This window comes from Poecile atricapillus, chromosome 3 (genome assembly GCF_030490865.1).
Source record: "Poecile atricapillus isolate bPoeAtr1 chromosome 3, bPoeAtr1.hap1, whole genome shotgun sequence".
Lineage (NCBI taxonomy): Eukaryota > Metazoa > Chordata > Aves > Passeriformes > Paridae > Poecile > Poecile atricapillus.
Genome location: NC_081251.1, coordinates 87,652,779 through 87,673,552, shown reverse-complemented (window position 1 = coordinate 87,673,552; position 20,774 = coordinate 87,652,779). Strand labels below are relative to the sequence as shown.

General features: G+C 37.7%; 1 protein-coding gene across 3 annotated transcripts in view; it reads left to right on the top strand.

Moving 5' to 3' along the window:
* The window catches only part of BABAM2 (BRISC and BRCA1 A complex member 2), a 171,758-nt gene extending 155,969 nt beyond the window's left edge, over positions 1-15,789 (top strand). For all 3 annotated transcript variants that reach the window (XM_058836505.1, XM_058836503.1, XM_058836504.1), the window contains one exon: positions 12,451-15,789. In XM_058836505.1, the coding sequence (XP_058692488.1) occupies positions 12,451-12,614 (164 nt within the window). In that variant the 3' untranslated portion in view covers positions 12,615-15,789. The remainder of the gene's footprint in view (positions 1-12,450) is intronic.
* The last annotated feature ends 4,985 nt before the right edge of the window (positions 15,790-20,774 follow it).

The following is a 20,774-nucleotide window of genomic DNA, read 5'->3' as shown; positions in this document are numbered from 1 at the left end:
TAACTTATTTGCATTACATATACCCACCTCACAAAGGTTTTTACATGACTGTCTTTGTCTCTGTTGTGTGTTATCTTAAACTTAAAATGAAATTCATAAAAATGAGAGTAAGGAACAGAAGTATAAAAGCCAGAGTCATCATTATTCTCTAGGTGTGTGTGCTTGCATTCAGACATTTGCAAGGCTCAGAGAATTCTTTCTGAAGAAGAACGCTAGCATAGGTACAGCTAAAGGCTGAGGTTGTGAGCTGGGTCGCTCGTTTAGCTCTGGTTTTTGATAGTTTTGCACCAGAAACTGAACAGAAGTGACTTCCTTGCCTGAAATCGAGTAAAACTGACATTTTGTTGCCACTGGTGAGCCGCTCTTCAGAACAGAAAAGGGGCAATACACTGTGACAACCATAACGAGAAGAGATGTGGCGACCCAGATGTGTGACGCTTATGAAGTTGATTTGATTTTATAGATCATTAAATCAAAACTGATTTTCTGTAGGAGTGTCAGCTGATCAGAATTATATGGAACAGTAGAAACGAAAATGGAGAAGGCTATGTTTTGTTAAAATACTTACTGATTGCACTTATCCTTGTAGTGTGTTCTGCAGTTGATTTACCAGCAAAACTTAATAACAAAATTATTTTGATTGTAAGATATAACAAGTGAAGTAGATGACTGGTGAAGTAGATAGAACTTTTAATTAGAATTTTCCCAGTACATTCCTTTATTTTTACATAGTTCTGCATACAGTACAGAATACAGTACATATATATGATAGTCGCACTTTTTGGGTCACATTTTTCATGTGGTTTTCTTTAAACGTCTCTTTGGATAATTAAGTCTGACTCTTAAGTTATGGTATGTTAGTTTCTGACAGGTGCCTGCCAGGGATCTTCAGTGCTGTCATGCATTATGTGGATTTCAGCCAAGACAGAAGGGCCTGGGTACTTGTTTCTGGTCACTTCTCATTAAAGCTTTGACTGTATGAAAGAAAAACAGCTATTTAAAGATGAGAAGTATAGGTGCTATAGGAAGTTCATAGAAATAAAATCTGTTAGGCAATTAGTTTTTCTGTGATTTCATATAGATACTCTATATATGTGTGAACTATACATATGTGCCTTTTGATATATAGTAAATATTCTTTCTGCAAAAAAAGTATTCTCATATATTGACAAGAGAAATGCACAGAAGAGATTGGAGAGGTTGGCATGGTATAAGTGTAATATAATAGCACTTTGCTGGAAGACAACTGCTTTGTAGGAATGAAAGGTTAGAATTTAATGTAGGTGGTTCTTGGATAACTGGGATAAGTGGCATTCTAGAAATACTGTAAAACACAGTCACTGTCTGATTTGGCTTTATTATTGAGCTCCATTATACATTTATGAAAGCTGCTAGTTCTATATTAGAGCATGAAATTACAGTTAGGAACTTACGCAAAAAAAGTCCTCCCTTTCTCGAGAGAAGATGGTAGATAGAAATACGTGGGTTTGGAAGGAGCTGAGATCTAATAGCCCAGATAAATACTGTTGCTTGATCAGTTACAAAATGAACAGCTAAATAAAAATAGTGAGCTCCATACTCTTGTCTTTTGAGTAATACTTGTAATTATTCCTTTAAGCTTGGTAAAACTCTGCATTCATTTAGCCCACTATCATGTCTGTATCAATAGGTAGTAGTGGTTGCCTGTGGAAAAGTGTGGCAGAGCATGCAGTCATGTTTCCATTGTATGTTCTACTATCCTCAAGGATTTATGTTTCCTATACTGGTACATTTCTGTTAAGTAGTCTTACCTGGCTTTCCTTCTTTTCTTCCTTTGCTTGCTTTTTGAATCAACCTCATAACATCTTAAAATTCTGTGGCAAGGGATCACACAGGTGTGGTGTGAATAACAAACTGCTGGCTTTTTGCATTCTTGCCTCCTCCTAGCTCAAGTTGTTACCCTCTACCTCTTGTATGAAGAGAGGCAGCAAATAGTTAATCTGCTGATCCCTTCTATAACCTTTGTTTTATGGACCTCTTCATGTCTCTTTCGTCACCTCTTCTCTTGCTCTGTTCTCCTTCTTTCTCTAGAAACTCTCCATCTTCGTGATCATCCTTGTCCTGCTTCTTTCTCCCTTTATTGTTACTGTAATTTTCCTTCTGGGTCAAGGAGATGGCTGTTACTCATGATGCATTTACCGTGCATTTATGTGGTGATGTAGTGATACTGTCTGATTTACTCTTTATTCTGCTTCTAACGACACCTGATTTTGTTTTTTGCATACAGATGAAGGCTAGTTACAGTGTCATTTTAGCACCAACACCTCCTTTCTATCTGTTTTTCAGAGCCTGGTTTTTATGGTAGTAAAATTATGTCTTTTTCCTCACATATTTCTCCTTTCGTGTTTGCCAATGTTGACTTCTCACCTGGTATGTTACCTCCCAGTCTCCTAGAACTGTAAGAGCTATCTGCAGTTCCTTGTAATTATGCCTTATTTTTCCTTCCCTGACTAAATTGTTAACATTAACAAACCTTTCCATCTTCCTTTGCTCATTTTTGCATATCACGTAGGAATATGAACAACACAGGTCAGAACACACATTTCTGTGCACTTCTCAGGTGACTTCACTTAATGGTATTCATCATTTATTCCTGTCCTCTTCTTTGTATCTTGGCCTGCTGTTTATCCACTCATGTATCTTTTCTCATTCTGTGGTAATTCAGGGGGTTTTATGCCTTTGAAAACCTTCCCAAATACCTGTAGGTGGATTGAGCAGTGTGTGTCACTTGAATTTTCCTTGTCCATGTGGTTTTGATACCTTAAGAAAATAGGAGGCTTGAGAAGCACAAGTTTGGCTCCTACCCAATATATCATAACTACTTAAGTTCACTAATTTTGGACTATTTATGAATTTTTATGATAATTTCTATTAACAGTTTCTACCAATTTGTAAAGTGTGGACATCCCAGACCTCCCGACCTTTTTTTAATTGACATCACATTTCTTTGGTAGCAAGCTGTTTTAAGCGGGAGGTTACAAGCTATTTAAGAGTTAAACTTTCTCACACTTGTTTCTCTAGAACTTGGGTGTGAATGTAATCTGGGGCTGCTGATTTGATTGTGTTTTGTTCATTTGTTCATTACCTTTTTGGCTGACATTTCTGCATGAGTTGAATCTTTTGGTACACCTCTTAGAAAGCCAGATTCTGGTATGGCAACCTCTTTAAGCACCTCCATTTCATTTATCCTTTGTTCTTTATTTCTTCTGAGCATTCTTTTTACTTTTTGACCACATTTTGTACTGTCTGACTACATTTCAAGGACCACAGATAATTTATTCCTTTAATTAATTTTGTATTTGTTTTATTCGACTTTTACCTGTTAGTATTAAGGTTTATTTCTGTCTGGTTTTCTCCTTTGGATGGGTGTCCAACCTTTTGAGCATTTACTTTTACTTCTAATAACAAATATATATCTTTTGAATAGCAAGAGAAAAAACTGCTTTAATATGTTTTATGTAATCACAGATGTGTGGCATCTCATCCGGTTCCATCTGACTGGTTTGTCCTAATGAATATCTAAGTAGGTTTCTTTTATGTTTTGGTATGTTGCCTTTGGCCCCTGTTGATAAGGAGTCTGGCAAAGCAAAGCGGATGGCATGATGAAATCAGTACTTTCTCCTGCAAGCAAACTGTTTTCAGGGATGCTGGTTGTCAGACTTGTTATGGATGCATCTGTGGTGTAACTCTTCATTTCTGCCTCTGAACAACAATTAAGGGATTCAATAATCTCTTAAAGATAATTAAAATTCTATTATTACTACTGTGAGCTCCTCTCTCCTTGAATCTCTACACTTGTCTTTCCTTACAAGCTTCACTCCCGAGCGAATTCTTACCTAGTCTTTTCTGCTTTTTCTTACTACTTATATCATCATTACTTTCACACATTCTTTACCGTGTTTTATGCTTTGAAGAGGTTCCTAGTTGCATCTTGTCTCACTCCTTCATATATATATTGACTCTCTCCTTCATATATAATAAAAAGTTTGTTAAATAATTGCTCTCCAACAGCAGAGCTCATTGTGCTTTTATGTAGCCTAGATAGGAGGAAACAATATGTGTCTTGAATAAACACTATCTCTTTAAGAAGTTAACCTTTACATGGAGTGGAAAAATATGGTTATGGCACTTGGGCAACTAGGAAAAATAGAGCAGATTTGTCATGCTGTAGCTCACAGGACTGGAAATTTCCTGAAAATTAACACTGTATTTAAAAAGACTCTATGAAGAGTGACTTTTTCTATGATGGCCTTGATATATTCTTCTCATGATCCACTGATAAGGAAACACAGTGACCATGCTGTGACAGAGATATTCCAATGCACCTTTCACAGACACCCATGACCCTGTGGGGAAAATGGAAGTTAAGAAAGCAGAAGCAAAATTTGCTATGATCTAAGACCACAAACCTTCATCTGACTGAAGTACATCTATTTATGTACATTGTGGAGAAGGTGAAGGAAGTGAAGTGTTTATCTCTTGAACTGACTGGCAAGCAGAAGGCATTGATGAAACTGTTTCAAAGTGAGAGGTTTATTTTTCTATGTGTGCTTTGGAACACTTAGATTTACTGTGCCTGTGCAATACACCTTTGTAAATTTTTAAATATCTGTATCAGAAATCTGTGAGACATTAAATACCAAAAGTTTGGTTTCCAGATGGTTTTAAAAAGTTGCTTTCATAGTTACTTCCTTGGTCTATATGAACAGATTGTGTCCAGTAGGTGCTTTTATCTGTTACTGTCAGTAAAGGCCCATGCATTTGGGAGCACATATATCCTTGGAACCTAAGTTAGCATTTTTTATGAAGTGATGACCCTACTTATGCTGCTGCTTTAAAATAAACATTAATTGCCGGCCTACATAATGATCTGCAATCCTGGCTCCAAAGCAGTTCTCTAGAACTCCTTTCCATTATATTTTGGTCTTAGTCAGGTTGTTACATTTATGGTTGTTTCATGCTTTGAACATATTGCCAAAATTCATTTAGCTTTATGGTAAGTTGGGAAACAAAGTCATCTTAATTTTTCCAGCAGACCAATGTTGAATTCTTCACTTTATTTATAAAATCAATTGATACCATAGGTTTTTGGAACAGGTGGAAATGTATAGCACAATGAAAATTTAATTTTTGTTTGCTTCATATGGATTAAAGCTACCTGTTAATTCTGCAGTCAGCAAACTATTGAAAAACATGGCTCAATATAACCATTTCTTGTACCTTTCTTTGTGACTTGAATCAGAAATGGCAGTAACTCCAGAAAGATCTTCTGGAGGAAAAAGATACTGCTAGTAAAATACAGAAAACAGCTTTTGGACGTGAGTGAATTTTAATGTTTAAACTTCTGATATGTACTTGATTTCACTCGTTCTGCCATTTCTGTTTCCTGTAACAGTTTTGGTAGCACATGTTTTGGTTTTTTGTAATTTTGGAGATAAGTTTCTGTTGTGCAATATTATAAACTGAGCTGAAAACAACTGTATTTCTTAAAAACTTGCATTTTGATGGCTGCCCACTGCAGACCTCCAGATCTCTTGATGCTTGATTACTGTTCTGCCCATCAGCCTGGCTGCACAGTCAGTGCCTTGCATGGACTGTCAGGTAGAAACAGGCATAAGAAGAGAGATATTCCAATAATCAGCTTGTCAGTAATTCACAAGAAAAAAAGGTAGAGAGAGAAAAATATTAGAAGAAAGACATGGATTGTGATGTTGGTTTTGGTGGGGTTTTTTGGCACTCAGGAAAAAAATTGCTAGCAGCATAATGCCATTGTGCACTGACTCCTTTGTACATTTATGTGTTTAGACAGTTAGAGTAGCAGTAATTTAAGAACTATTGTCCTGCTGTTGTATAAGCACTTCAGATGTTTGCTTGGCATCACCAGTTCTGGAGATGTATAAAATGGAGAACTATGTAGACATTGTGCTTCACATAAAAGCAAAATATTTGCTATAGATAAAGGTGCCTAGTAAGGAAATTATAAACCACATCCCAAAGAGCATACAATCAAGAAGCTTACTTTAGAAACATGAATACATGTCAAGTATCGTCATGTCTATTTGAAGTGAGAAAGAAATCCTGGAAGGTACCTACTTCATTCTGCTGCTGTGCTTGGATAAACTTTTGTGGTGTTCAGATTTGAATGGTGGTTTAGAAATGCTGCTGTCTCCTGAGTGCCCTATGCATTCTGTAATAGTCCTGATTTTCATTAGCTCATGAGCCTTTGCCACTTGGCACCTGGCCCTGTTGTGGGTCTGTCTGCAACAGCCCATTTCCATCTAGACAATCAAAAATTAGAGTGCTGAGAACTTTCTCACTTCAGTTTTTGTAACATCTTGGATGTGAAGACCATGATATAACAATCATTTTCTCCCAAATAGAGGTATCACAAAATGTCTGCTGTAGTTACTTTTCTGTTAACCCATAAATTATCCCAAAGAAGGAGATGGGCTTATTCAGCTTTGCTCTAAGTGCTCATGTATCTTTAGTGTGGTGACGAATGCTGTGGAAGTGCCTGTGAATAAATAGACAACATGGTTCTCCCAATGGAAATATGTTTTTAATGCATTTTACATGGTAAAAATAGCAAAGAAGTTCAAATATCTCGTGTCTGAGTTTAAAAGGAAAAAGCTACACTTTAAATGTTGGCACGACGCCTATTAAAAGAATGGGCTTTCAGTAGATTTCCACACTTCTGTATTCAGCCCTTATTCAGTGCAAGGCATAGAGATGCTGGAGGAGGGCATGAGCACACGTTAAGGATGTAATGAGCAGTCATATGGCATTTGACCTAAATACATACCCACTGTTGAAATTAATGCACCGATTTATTAATTTAAGTTCCTTTTGTTAATTAGTGCTAATCACTTGAATTAGGTAGCTCCTGACAAAAGGAATTTAGAAAGAAAATTATTATATATATACAAAAAAAGACAGGTTGCATCTTTGATTTTGCTCTGTCAGAAGCAAACAGTAAATCTTAGAAAGTTTTGAAAGTTATGTTAAATACCTTCTGTACAGGAGATGAATTTTTAGGGTTTACATGAACCAAATCATCTGGATGTGCCTGTGTGGTCACGGGAGGACAAAAACTCTCATCTGCCTTCTAGAAGGTATTGTTGTAGGTGTTCAGTGTTTTCAAAACAAGTTTTCACTGTGTCAAAACAAGTTTCAACAGGAACATAAAAATACAAAGGCACACTACATATGTATGATCCATGCAAAAATACTTTGTACTTCAGAAAGTGAATAATCAGGTGATGTTGATAAAGCCTGGAATAGCTCTTTTATAATTCTAATATGGCTATAGTGTTGAAATAGTCTATATAACAAGATTTTATTGCAAAGTGTCAGCATAATAATACTAGTCTGGAAGGAATAGGTCAAAAACCTCAAGAAGCCTCAGTCTATCCTTCACTCTGACCTATACCCTTCTTAATTCCTGTTTTCACCAAATTTAATTGAAAGAGGGGAAAATATTGCTGTTCTAGCTAATTTATGAAGATCAGTCATCTATGGAGTTGTTTTTCTGTCAGGATTCAGTGAATTTGAAGAAACTTGTAGATGTCTTGAAGCAGTCCTTCTAGGGCATGGCAGGAAAGTAAGATGGGATGCAAACTGATGTAAATCCTGGAGGTACAATTCCTTCAAAAGAAGTGGACAGCAGCTGGGAAAAATGCCTGGGATTCTTGATTGTATCTCAAACAGCTGGACAGGATACAATTCACTCCTTACCTCCATCCCAGGATTATTCAAACAAACTCAATTTAGACAGTAGAGACAATTCAGACAGTAGAGAACTACTGAGGAGAATGGGGTACTATCTACACACCTTACACTAGAAGACTTGGAAGAATTAAATAGAACTAGTCCGAGATCACCATGACTGTAGGAGTGCCTGCCCAAGTCAGATCTATTAACTTGAAAAAGTTGAAGAAAAGAACTCATATTTTCCTGTGTGCCTTGTCTGGAGCAGGAGAGAATGGATGTATTTGTCAAACACACTGGATACTGTGATTTTGAATACCCTAAGGGTCTATAATTAGAGCCAAATAGTTAAAGAATTAAACCACAGTTGCACTACTTACTAAAATATTTTACAAGAATTAACTAAAATATTGAAATAATGGGTAGTATTTAAGCATAAAGTTTGCTCTCAAAGCCAGGAGTAGGAAAAAAATCCAAATGGAATATTGTGAGTCTGCTTTCTGATGAGAAATGAGTCTGCTTTCTGATCTGATGCAGTGAGAGAAGGTCTCTATCTATGTCTTTGTGAAAAGATTAAAATTGTGGCTCAAGGGCTTTAATTTGCCAACAGGGGCATTGTGCTGGTAGTAAAAGTGTTGCTGTACTGCTAAGTCTGTTCTTGATGTGGACCATCATGATGATTTCATCCCCTTCATTTTCCTCAGATTATCTCTTGATGGAAAAAGCACTTGAAAGTCCCACATCTTGAGCTGAAACAAGTAAAACATGAGTGCAAATAGGGCTAGCATGGGTGAATTTGAGATCAGCATGCTGGAAATCTTGGCAGTCATAAACTGAGGAGTTTAAGGGGAATGTATTTTGTGGATGACTTGGGAAGATGATTCATCACCCCATGATGATAGTCCTTGTCCTAGACATAAAAAGCAGAAATGTCATTGATACAATGCTGTGTATGCTTTTTTCCTCACAGAGTTTGAGTCTTGATGTTGTGCTCTGAATTTACCACCTGAAGATTTTAAGAGAAACACCTAAACAACCCTTTTAACTTTATTACACCAGCAGCAGTAACTAGAGCACAATTGTGTAGTTTGCTATAGTACCAGTCCAGCAAAATCAACAGCAGAAATCAAGTGTGTTGGTGTTAGAATGCTTTCACTGTAAATGTATGGGATGTGTTGTTTGATGGGAGATTGCAGCTACATAATTTAAAGTCTTTCCAGATTTTCAGCATAGACATGTGAAGGCAAAAGGTATTATCGAGTGGTCAATGCAGATTTCTAGCAACCACATTTAAAAAACCCAGCACTAAGTTACCCTGGGAAAAAAACAGTACAGTTAGAATGAAATTTTACAAAAGCACGTGTATTCTGAGTAAAGAACATTATAAGCATGGCAAACCCACACCCTGGGATTTAGAGATGTATGGTCTTCTGGAGACCTTGTACCACACTCAGTGTTCCATATCACTGGAAAATATGTAAACAGCAGGTAAGCCAATTCTACCTTCTTTTAGATACTTACCACTTACAATAAAAGCAAGACTTTTTTTCCACTGGATAATAAGGTGAAGGAAAGAGAAGTGCTTTACTCTCAACAGACGTCCTTGAGCATAGCACCTGGGATTCATTGTACTGTGTCAAGTAGATATAGTCGTTAACTACAGCAAGATGTGTTGTTTTCTGGAGTGAGGAAGAAAAATTTCCATAGAAACCTCGTAACTTACTACCTTGAACTTGAAAAATGACCATTTGAGGGAACAAAAACAAATAGACAAAAAACAATAGGGTCTTATAAGAAGTTCAACAGAGAGTTAGACATGTGCTCATAAGTGTATGAAGATTGGCACCCAGTCTAGGCTGAAAATAAATCAACTCTTTAAACACCATTTAAGCTGAGATGTAAACCATTGTGGGAAGGATGCAACACTCATCATGCTTTCTTTACATGAGTGTTGATTGTACTCAACACTCAACTCTGTAATTAGTAGTATTGCATGTGAAAGATGCTGCCTTTACCATGCAGTCTATAGCAGAGTATTGTCCTTCAAAAAATTTTGTATTTCTCTTAAAGTTATTTCATGTCATCTGTTGTGACATAATAGTTCATGGTCCTGTTTGAGCAGAAACGTGCACTTTGACTTCAATGCCAGTTGGTCGATAGATGAGACTTACTCAGAAGGTGATTGGTGCTTCTTTTCCTCCTTACTGCTAATCTCTGCCGAGATTGTTGTAATTAAAATGTTGCAATTTCCATTTCACAGGAAATTCAGGTATTTTAACACATGGTTTTGTTCCAAACTTTGGATGAAAAGGAAAAATTCAGAAAACAAATTCCAGTGTTCATTAGGGAGTTTCACTTACCTTCTCCTACTTCCCTGTCTTTTCTCCTCAATCTACTAAGTGTGCTGTAGCTGATACAGTCCTATCAGGTATACTGGGCTTTTGGATCTCTTAGCAGGGCCTTTTTTGTTTTGGTTTGTGGGGGTTAAGGGAGCACTTTTAATTTTTTTTGTGTGTATGTGTGATGAACCATAATTATCTCTGATTTTTTTTTTATCTGAGATACTTAAGGTGTATTGGAGAGGGACAGAAATGGAGGAATATAACCTGAGTACCCTTGTGGGTACTTGCTTCAGTCTGGAGAAGACCAAAATTATAAGGACAACTTTAAGCATGTACTTTAAGGGACAAAAAGAAAAAAAATAGAAGTGGACATTTAAAATTATGAAGTACTGAAGGAATTTTTTTAGTATGTGGAACATCACCAAGAGGTTCATACGAACTACCAGTGAAATAACATCCTCTTTGAAACAGTACATCTGATCAGAATGTAGGGAGGTGTTAGACTCAGTTTTGCAGCAAAGGATACAAGCTCTCCTGCAGGAATCAGTGAAAAGAAAGGATGCAAGTGTAGATAAAGCTGGTGTGGGAGGGTGTTTGTGGTATCATAAGCATTCATTCTGGAATTTACCTAACAGAAAAGGCATATATAATTACTGCATATAATGGAGTAAGTGTGGGTTTAATACAAAGCACAGAAATGCTATAAAGGAAAATAAATAACACGTAGGAAAATAGTTCTGATTGTATCCCATTTAATGATTGATTAAGAATTTCTACAGTTTTGGAAGAGAGAAGTTTTAAGTAACATTAATCAAGTCAATTAAGATTATGTGCATGGAAGAGAGTCTGCAGAGAAGCTACCAAAGGGGAAGGGAGAAGCTATTTAAAATAAGCAAGCAGAGAAGCATAATTAAATGTTAGGACAGATAAAACAAGGACAAGTAAAAGGGATAGATCCTGACATTGATAACATGCAGGTGGTACTCCTTGAGCTAGCAAAATACGTAGAATTAATCAGGACTTACAAAAGCTATAATTTCAAAGGTATGGTAGGAAAAACAGATACAGAAATGGCACTCAGCTGTTGCGATCAGGGCACAGGCAGACCTTCTCAGCTGGTTTATGTACGTGGTATGTGCTGGTTTATGTGCCAGCATGAACAGTGGCTTTTGTAGGCATGTTTATGAGGGTTGTTTTCTGAACTTTGCTTCAATAAACCAAAGTGTGTTCTGTAAACACACAGCGCAATCTCTATATGCTATAAAATGTGTGTGCTGGTTGTCCTCTTTCTGGTTTCCATTTCTGGGATCAGCTCCTCAGTCCAGAAATGCTTTTACTTTCCTTTGCTCTTTTAATCTTTGGACAGCATCTTGTGTATTTTTACAGCTTATGCACAAGAGCTGACTGCAGCTGTTAATTAATTTGCCAGGCTCAACCTCACAAAGAGAGAGGAGTGTTCTCTTCATGGTCTTGCAATGTTTTCAGGTGTGAGGAGGTATGATTGTTGTTCAGTGATTGCCAAAGCTTCTACTGCAGTTATGAAACACATAGTGATTGGGAAGCTGATCAGTGTGTGTTTGCTTCAGGAGGTAAACCAGCAGAGAGATCAGGAATCTAATAAATGACATTGCAGCTCTAATAAATGACATTGTTCTCACTTTAGATTTCTTCTTGGTGAGGAGAACATGAGAAAAATTCATAGAAATCAGTGATAGAAATAGAAAACAAGATTAAAAAAAATAAAAGGAGAAAGTGAAAGTTTGGCGCAAAACATGGTAAGCAGAAACCAAAGGCAGAATGGTGAAGCAACTTCTAATATAACTGGCAGGTAAAGGGCATCCCTGGGATATGTAAAATACATTTATTACATGGTTGAGTATCTCAGCAAAAAGACCTCAAAGGTACAGTTCTAACTCAATCTTGGATGTGTAAGATTAGTTCATTTTATGGATTTATGAGTCACTTCATCCTTTGTAAAGAAGATACAGACTAAGATTCAAAATAAACAGAGCACACTTTTAAAAAGAACATTATCCTATAAATTTTGAAGTTTAATAAAAGGAATTACAGTTCATACAATGTTGTTAGTATTTATTTGCTGCATTTTATGTAAACTGCTGCCATCAGCAGTGACAGTATTGTGTCAAGGTTTCTGAGACAGATAAAGAGCTTATCTTCTACACATATTCTGACTTCTCTTCACTATTTTCCTGCTTCATTCCTTGTCTGTCTTTGGGCCTTTTGTACCATATGTAAAGCCTTTTCCACATACGGGAAATAGGAAACGTGGGAAAGAAGTGATTCAATTCATGCTTTTAAAATTATTCCTTCCTAATCATATATTTTCTGTTCTTTTCACTAGGACATATTTCAAGACATTTGTCCCTCAGTTCCAGGAGGCAGCATTTGCTAATGGGAAGCTTTAGACAGCTTTGGGCATGGAAACTATACTGGACAGATCCTTCAGTCTGCACATATCAGCCCAGAAGAAGAATGCTTGGAAATGGGTTGGACTGTCTTGAATAGGTGCTTTCTTGCCTCTGAACTGGTTTTGGTAGCTTCAGTTTTTGAAACAAAGACCTCACTAGCATGCTTAGAACTAAATATTTAGTATTAGTCCTGCCCTTTTGCCTCTGCCACCACCATATATATATATCACCATCACTATCTATCGCTTTATATATCTATTAGATTAAATTTAAAAGGGTGTGTATTGATATGTTAACACTTTCTTGTGCCAACAATGTCCTGTATGTTATGCCTTGTTTCCTTGTCTTCAGATGGTCTAAAAGGGATTGTTTTTCCCCATGGAAATACAATGTTATGTGTATATTTAGTTAACATTTTCAGCTTATCCTAAGAAAACATAAAACTGCCGTATGTACCAGGAATGCCTAATGGATGTACAGTGCCATGTTCTGCCTTGGAGGTTTCTGTCTCACTGTGGTTGTTACTCTCACAGGTGTGGATATGAGTTGCACACTTCAATTCCGAGTGCCTTTCCAGTTGGTCTGAAGTTAATATGGCAGGGTGCTAGAGGTTTGGTGGTTTTTCTAATACTTCTGTTGAAAGCTCATATTATGTGAAATGTTAGGCTTTTATGGTTTGTTTTTATCTCCAGTTGTACAATTTTGGTGTTTTCCTAATGAGTGCCCCTTGCAATTACAAAAAAGTTCTACTTCTTTAGTACCAACATGCAAGTAACTAGTAACTAAACCAGAATAACAAAATAAAGCTCTTTCATAAACCTGTAATTTTTCCAAATAAGATAAATGCTGCTAAGAAGCAAACTCTCAACAAAGGGATGAATGATGTCTTGGAAAATAACTGATGAAATAAGGTAGGGCTATAGGTATTTAGCTTAATGTTTAAGTTCAGCACATCTTCTCAGAAAATACTTTCAAGTGTATATAACTGGAAACATTATCTCGGCTAATTCTGAAATGCCAAATGCAAAATCCCACCTATTCATCCTTCCTTTCCTGCTTGTGTCAGGCACACCAGTTGGGATTAATGTTCACAATGTCACTTCCCCAATTAATTTTTGAATAGACTAAGGTACTTTCCAGTAAGGAATAAAATTAACAGAGTATGTTGCTTATAAATGGTATCTGGAAAGTGTGCTCTACTTCTGCTAAATACAAGGAACTAAATGAATAATACACAGATGATACAGTGGAACTGGAAAATATTTAATTTTAAATTATTCACTACAGCATCACATGCAAGGAAGTCTCGTAAACTTGATTGGCAGTATTCTCCTACCCTTTCTAACTTATTTTGCATGAAAAATACTGCTTTTCAGGGTTTATGTTCACCTATGGAAATACAGATGGGTTTTGAGTAGTGGAGCTTAATAATTCACCTCTAGAAACTACAAGTATTTTAGCTAGTTTGTAGGCAAAATTTAATTTATGTTTAATACTGAAATTCTTGGCTGAAAATTAAGCTGCAAACAAAATCAGAAGCTTTATTGTAAGCCTGCAGAGAAGGCGTATTCTATCCTGTGACCCAGCCCTTTGTGATTCTCTGTGCATTACCTAAGATCTGTCAACAGTTTCAAAGGTCTGAGCCTGAATTCCCTCTGTGGAGGTATTGCATGAGGCTTTTGCATGCTTAAAGCAGATGTGGAAGGTAATGGTTTTATGTGGATAGTAAAATCATAACTGAACAACATCAAGTGACTAAGAACAAAATATTGTTTAGTATACCGGAATGATCTCACTTCTACATTTCTTCAGGTAAAAGCCAAAGCCACAGACACATATTCAAGAATAAGCCGACCTTGTGAATGGGGTAGGAGAAGGAGGGTGGCTAATGAAAAACATTTGTTCTCATAGTGTTCAAAATCTGATAGAAACAATCTCTAGCCATCTTCAAAAAGTATAAACCAAACCCTTAAATTGCATCAGTACATTCCTGGAATCTTAAATTTTATAACTTTGTCTTTGATTCAGTGTTGTACTGAATCAAAGTTCACCAGTTGCACCAGGAACACAATGCTTTATATACCTGATTGCCCAAGTGGCACCAGTTATTTTTATTTTTTTTTTATCTTTTCAGAAGTTATCATAATTTAAAGGATAGCAATTGCAAAATAGTTTGAAAAGAGGTCCAGTCTTCAGAATTTAGATTTATTCTCAACCAAAAATGCAGCCTTCACCTCAGTCCTAGTAATTCTGAACAATGAACTGCTTTATTATTAAATAATTTTAGAAGCCATGTAAGAAAATATTTTGAGGGTACTAAAAGCCTAAACCAGCAATTAATTGTATTGAATTCAGTAGTTTCACCAATTTTTCACTAACATACGTAGAAACAAATTAATAGTTTCAGTCCAATTTTAACATCATGGTACAATTGGTAATATTTTGAAGAAAAAAAAAGATAGAAAATATGAAAAACTGTACTGTTTGTGTTTAAGATAAGAATATAAATTTTCAGATTAGAAGAAAAGGCATTTTTGTTACACTTAATGAACATTTTCTTTATTTCAAAGTCACCCTTCACTGTTTGACCTACATGGTATTTTATGGATCCCTTTCTAATAGTTCTCAGAAGTATTGGGAGTGTTAGCTCTCCAGATGGGGCATTGAGATGAGAAACACTGAAATTAATGGATGCCTCTCTCCAGGAGATTTACCATATAAGTACTATACCAGAAGAGGGTTTGTTTGAATAATTTTATATCAAACCAAGTATCCATTGAAGGCATTTAAGTTAGCCACAAAAGTTGGGATCGGATGAGTTGGAGTTATTTCTGTTATCTCCTGTTTTACTATAATTTCCACTGTGACCATTTTAACAGCACCAAGACTCAGCACTTCCTTCCCTATTATGTGATATATGCAATTGAAGGGAGCAGTCAGACCTAGGCGATTTTTCTTGGCTTATAAGAACCACAAAACGTAGGAGAAAAATAGCAATATTGCAAACATATCAAAAAGCCTAAACTCTACACTGTCCTAGTTTGACTGAAAGAATGCAGTAAGTCTTGAGTTACTAAGCCCTGCTAATGCATGGTTTTCCTAAGGTCCTTAAATCACAAACTTAAGAGTCAAGCCTTCATTCATCTGCATACATAATCTACTGTCCTAGAAGTAATACCAAATCTTATGGATTCAAAGTCAGATTTTTTATGAACTTGCTGGAAAGACTGGACAAACAGCTGGAAGAATAAATAAAAAGTAACTATACCATACATTGTTTGGCCTTCATTGATCTTTCCTTTGTGCTGGCCACTGCTTTGTTGATTGGCACTTTTCATTTGCTGAAATGGCATGTTTTGGTATTGTCACTGTCCTTGAACATCCGCCCATTCATACAGAGAGTAGACTTGAGTCAGTTTTTGAGAAGAGATCATTGCTGGAGTTAGCACAGATCTCCTGTGCATTGTTAAACCCTCCCTAGGGATGTTTCTCTCTATGTTCCCTTTCTCTCATCCTGTCCGGAACCTACAAATCTTTGCTTCATCTTTGGTGAATCAGTTGGTAGATGAGATTTAGCCATGAAGTGCAGTACTTTAAGTCTCACTTAAGGTGGTTTTACACAGAGACTTCTTACCTAGGAAAGAAAGGATTAAATACTCCCCATTGAGCAGTGCCCCCTAATACAAAACTGGGGGTTTAGCAGAGCTCAGAAACCTGTTTAAGTGATGAGTGGGGATTGCAGCTTAGACCTCCTTCTGTGTCAGTACCCTTAACCAGAGAAGCAGCAGGCAATAGAAACCTGTAGCAGCACATGGGGCTCACCAGTGCAGGTCTGAAATACATTTTTAGTACCATGTCTGTGCAGCAGTGACATGGGCATGAAGGGGCAAGTCCTTTGTCAGTGCAGAAGGGGAGTTTCTCACCTTTCTAGCTTTGTGAGGAGGATGTGTTGCAAGGAGGTAGCAAGCTTTGGATACAATTTATGACCACGATTGTTAATTATGGGGTGCTGTTTCTTGCCCTGCGAAGTAAATGAAGTCTGTGACCAAACTGAACTGCCAGTGAACACTCTTCCCTTAAATTACTTTCGTCTCTGTAATTGATGCATTGTAACCCTCATTAAACCTAAAAGTTACTCTTACTTCTTAAATGTTACTAAAAATCCCTTAAGTCATCTTCTTTTCAGATTTTATTTTCAGGTCTCTGTCCTCTTCTTGGGACAATTTTGCTTCATCCTTACTTGTTACTGCTATTTTTAGCAAACTTGAGTTCTTTCTTTTAACGAGGTAACAAGGTGTATGCCAACATCTTGTGGGCCTACATTAAATACAGAATTATTTGCTATAAAAAAAAGTAGAAGCTGTTTTTTATTTACTAAGCCAAGTGTTGTGTTCTCCACAACAGAAAAATTCTGAGGAAAGACTATTACCAGATCAGAGAGGATAAGCATGCTGATGGCACTGGGTACATTTCTTTTTACCAACTCTTCATTTAATTTCCGTGTTTGGAAATTAGCAGTGGCAAAGTGAATTGTCCTTTCCTGAAGGAAGCCTACACCTAAATAAAGCGTTGATCAGACATTTCTTTTCCTGTTTATACTTTGCATCAATAGGGTTTACCCCTACGGGAAAGCCAGTAAAATGTTGAAAAATGTCTATAAACAGTGCAGGTTTTTTTTAATATTTTGATTTACTGATTTCTGTATATTCAGAGAATAATTTCAAACATTGTTCTGGGGAAGGTAAACAACACAAATATCAGAAACATGCAAGTAATTTTAGCTATGTAGGAAATAATAATCTAGCAGTCAATGTATTATTCTGCAAGAACTCAAGGGTTCTGCCATATATTTCTAAGCATGTGCCCTAAAAGGCCATGGTGTATAGGTGATGTTAGTCCTGCTTTTCTTATTCTATTCCCTGTATGATGTTAAAAAGCTCAGTTCTTGGTTCCAAGCCACTGTGCAAAAACCATCTTGTTGAAGTGGTAGTTACCAAGCAAAAAGGAAAGGGGGAAACCAGTATCAGCTGCTGAAAATAGGTCTTAAATCATGAAGAAATCAGAAAGGAAGCAAGGTTTGGTGGCTGCCCTGCCACTTGCTGAGTCTACAATATATGGACCTTTAAATGTGCACCCAGTACAAAACAGAGGAGGTTTTTCTTGCAGTGCTAAAGAATAAAAGCAGTTCTAAACAACAGGAAGTAAAGCAAGCATTTCATTGCAAAATACACACTGCAAGTCTAACATTATTTTTGTCTACAGCTCCCTGCATTTTTCCTGTCACCAGAAAGGGTGAAGAATTAATGCCTTGTGCTGCAGCTGCCTACAGTGAAAATTGATCCTTGGGGTACTCCATGTTTTCATCCAACTCTAGTTAAACCCTAATGATGCTTTTTCTATCCCTGAGGATGGCAAAGCAGTACTAGAGAACAGCAAATCTTACACTGTCAGGGGTTTCTGTTCCACTGCTGCTCCATTTCAAGCCCTTGATTTGGGTGGGGCGAGTACTTTGTAAGCCTTCAAGCCTGCCAGCAATCAGGGTACCTTTTATTTCCTTGTTGTTTATTTGAAATGGCTCAAGCTGATCCTAATTTCACACCCTCTTTCCCTTACTCCACTGTCCCTTTCAGCAAAATTTTATCAGTACTTGTTTAAAAACCAGTGCCGTCGAGGTTATTTGTGTCTTTCGAAGGGGATGTAGCACTGTTGCAAGAACAGCAGCTCGAGGTTGGAGCCTTGTGTTTCTTCTCTGAACTGCAGCATCAGCAACAGCCCAAGCATTGCACACCCCTCCCAGCAAACCTCACTTGAACTGCATGTGACAGGCTGGCAATCTGGGGTGACAAAAACCCAGACCCATTTTGTGCTTTTCCTCACAGGACTAGCAAAAGGGCCTCTGCTGGCTCAGGTGCTGTGTGTAGCCTGTGAGATCCTGGCTGCAGGAGGCTTTGGTTGCTCATCAGCTGGGACTCGGTTCATTCAGTGAACACAGGAGCTGTGCCAGGGGGGAATGCCATGCTGCTGATGCTGCTGAAGCCAGGCGTTTCCTCTTAATGCCTTGATAGGAAAAGGCAGCTGCAAAATCCAGCTGCAACTCAAGTACAGCCCTGCCAGCTAGGGGTGATTTCTTGCGTGTTTTGGCCAACTGAGCCAGCTCTCTGATGAAATAGACATTATTGGCATGCTGTGTTTCCTAGACTTTCTGCACTCATCTCCCTGTCCCTTGTATCCACTGGTTGCTATGTCTCTACACACCCATTTTCCTCTTGACTATAGAGGAGCTCTCAGGCAGCTCACAGGTGAACCAGGAAAGAGGATGGCATCTGCTGGTTTCAGCAAGAAAGGTGCATTTGGATGAATGAGTTTGGACTGTGAGAATTTGGTTTGTCTTCCTCAGAGCACCCAGCAGCCCTGGTAGGCAAGAAGAAATGACAGCTTCTGTCTAATGGGGTCAGATAGTAAATGGAGCTGTTTCCACCCAGTAGTGGCTAGTATGTAATTATACACTGGGCCATGGCATGTCTGGTCCTAGTAGCACCCGGGACTCTTGGGAGTGACTCAGCTGCTGCTTGGGGCTAATTATGGGCAGGTTGCATGCAAAATCCCCACAACTTGATCATGCCTTCCTCTCCTCCAGTGGATGGGTGTTTAGCAGCAACCTGGATTGCTCATACAAAGCTCATACAAAAAGGGTGAATACGTGCTTGTAAGGAAAAGGCTTTTCAAAGCAAGTCTGCAAAGAGCACTCAGAGGTGCCTGGTTTGAAGAGGATGTAGTGTCTGTCAGGACACCACCATTTGCTCAGGCAAATCCAATTCCTTGTCTCTGGCATTACCCATTGCTAGAGTACTTTATAAGAGTGATTCAAAAATAACCTAATTGCTTGGTTTGTCATGCTTGTAGATGTCAGGACTATTTCTTCTGCTTTTGTCATAGCCATTTTGTTGAATTTGGCATTATTTTTATTGTGGTGCTTTAGAAATGGATCGTGGGTAATGGCTCTTTTCAGAAATGAACCATGTATTCAGCACTGTGATATACTGTGGCAAAAGGGTCCCCACATTAGCTATACTGTGTGAAGTGTTTGTTATCTTCTCTGCTCCTGAGATATTTTGGAGTAGGCTCAAGTATCAGGGAAGTTAATCCAGGTCAAACACTTAGAAGATGATGGAGATTACCAGCATCACTGTATAGATCCCCATGTTTGCTAAGTCCTGATTTTAAAGCATAAACCTTAAAGAAACATCAGAAGTATCTATCTCCCTGTGTTACATACACATAAATAAGAAAGTTGCAAGAAGCTGTTGAAATGAATTTGCAGGCAGTTTTGTGACTGCTTCCTTCACAGGCCTGTTGCATTGTGTTTATTGGGAAGAGGTACCAAAAATTCTACCTCAAGAAATTATACCATCAAAGGCACAAATCTCCAGGATACCAAGCCCACAGCAGACAGTATTTCCACAAGAACATGCACCACAGTGGAAGTGGTGCGCTCCAGAGGTTGGGGCATCTCCCTGGACATCGGTGAGCCAGGACTAGGTAAACCCATGGTAGTCCTACCCAGCAACTGGACATAGTCCTGCTTCAAGGAAAATGTGGGATTAAATGACCTGAAGACAAACCTTTCAGGCAACTTGGACATGGTTTGATTAATTTTTTAATGCCTGTGATACAGATCTAAGTACAAACTATCTCCTTTAAAGATTGTTCAGAGGCAATAGCACTTGGAAGCAAAGTGAAGAGCATAAGTGGTGAGATTTCATAAGTTTATTGTTTCTAACCATTTTTAGATCTTAGGGCAAAACCATAAAATTTAAATAAATTCAGTATTTTTCAGTCATTCACTTGTTTTAGTAGGCATGGCTGCAAAAATGTGGCTTGTATTTGTACAACACAATGCTCTTAAGTAACTACCTAAGCTAATTCTGAGCAGAGCAGCTCAAGTACTTGTTCATGCACTATATATGTATTGCATCATCCCTTCATTTTTATGAAAGGTACCTTGATGTTGCTTTGAAGAAAAACTGTATTTGGATTTGAAAATAGGCTGGGCCTCTGGAGTCAGTGCTTGGTGTATACAAACAAGATGTTTCTTCAGGGAGGAGCTAGGGCTAGAAATCGGTCCAACCTGTGTTGAATTTTGGTTGTTTAGACCACTTAAAGAACAGTTCACAAACTGTTAAAGAGTTAAAACCGAGTGAAATGAGCTGCTTTGTGGGCAAGGTTATCCCTGCTGACTGGCAGCCTGTGCTGCCAA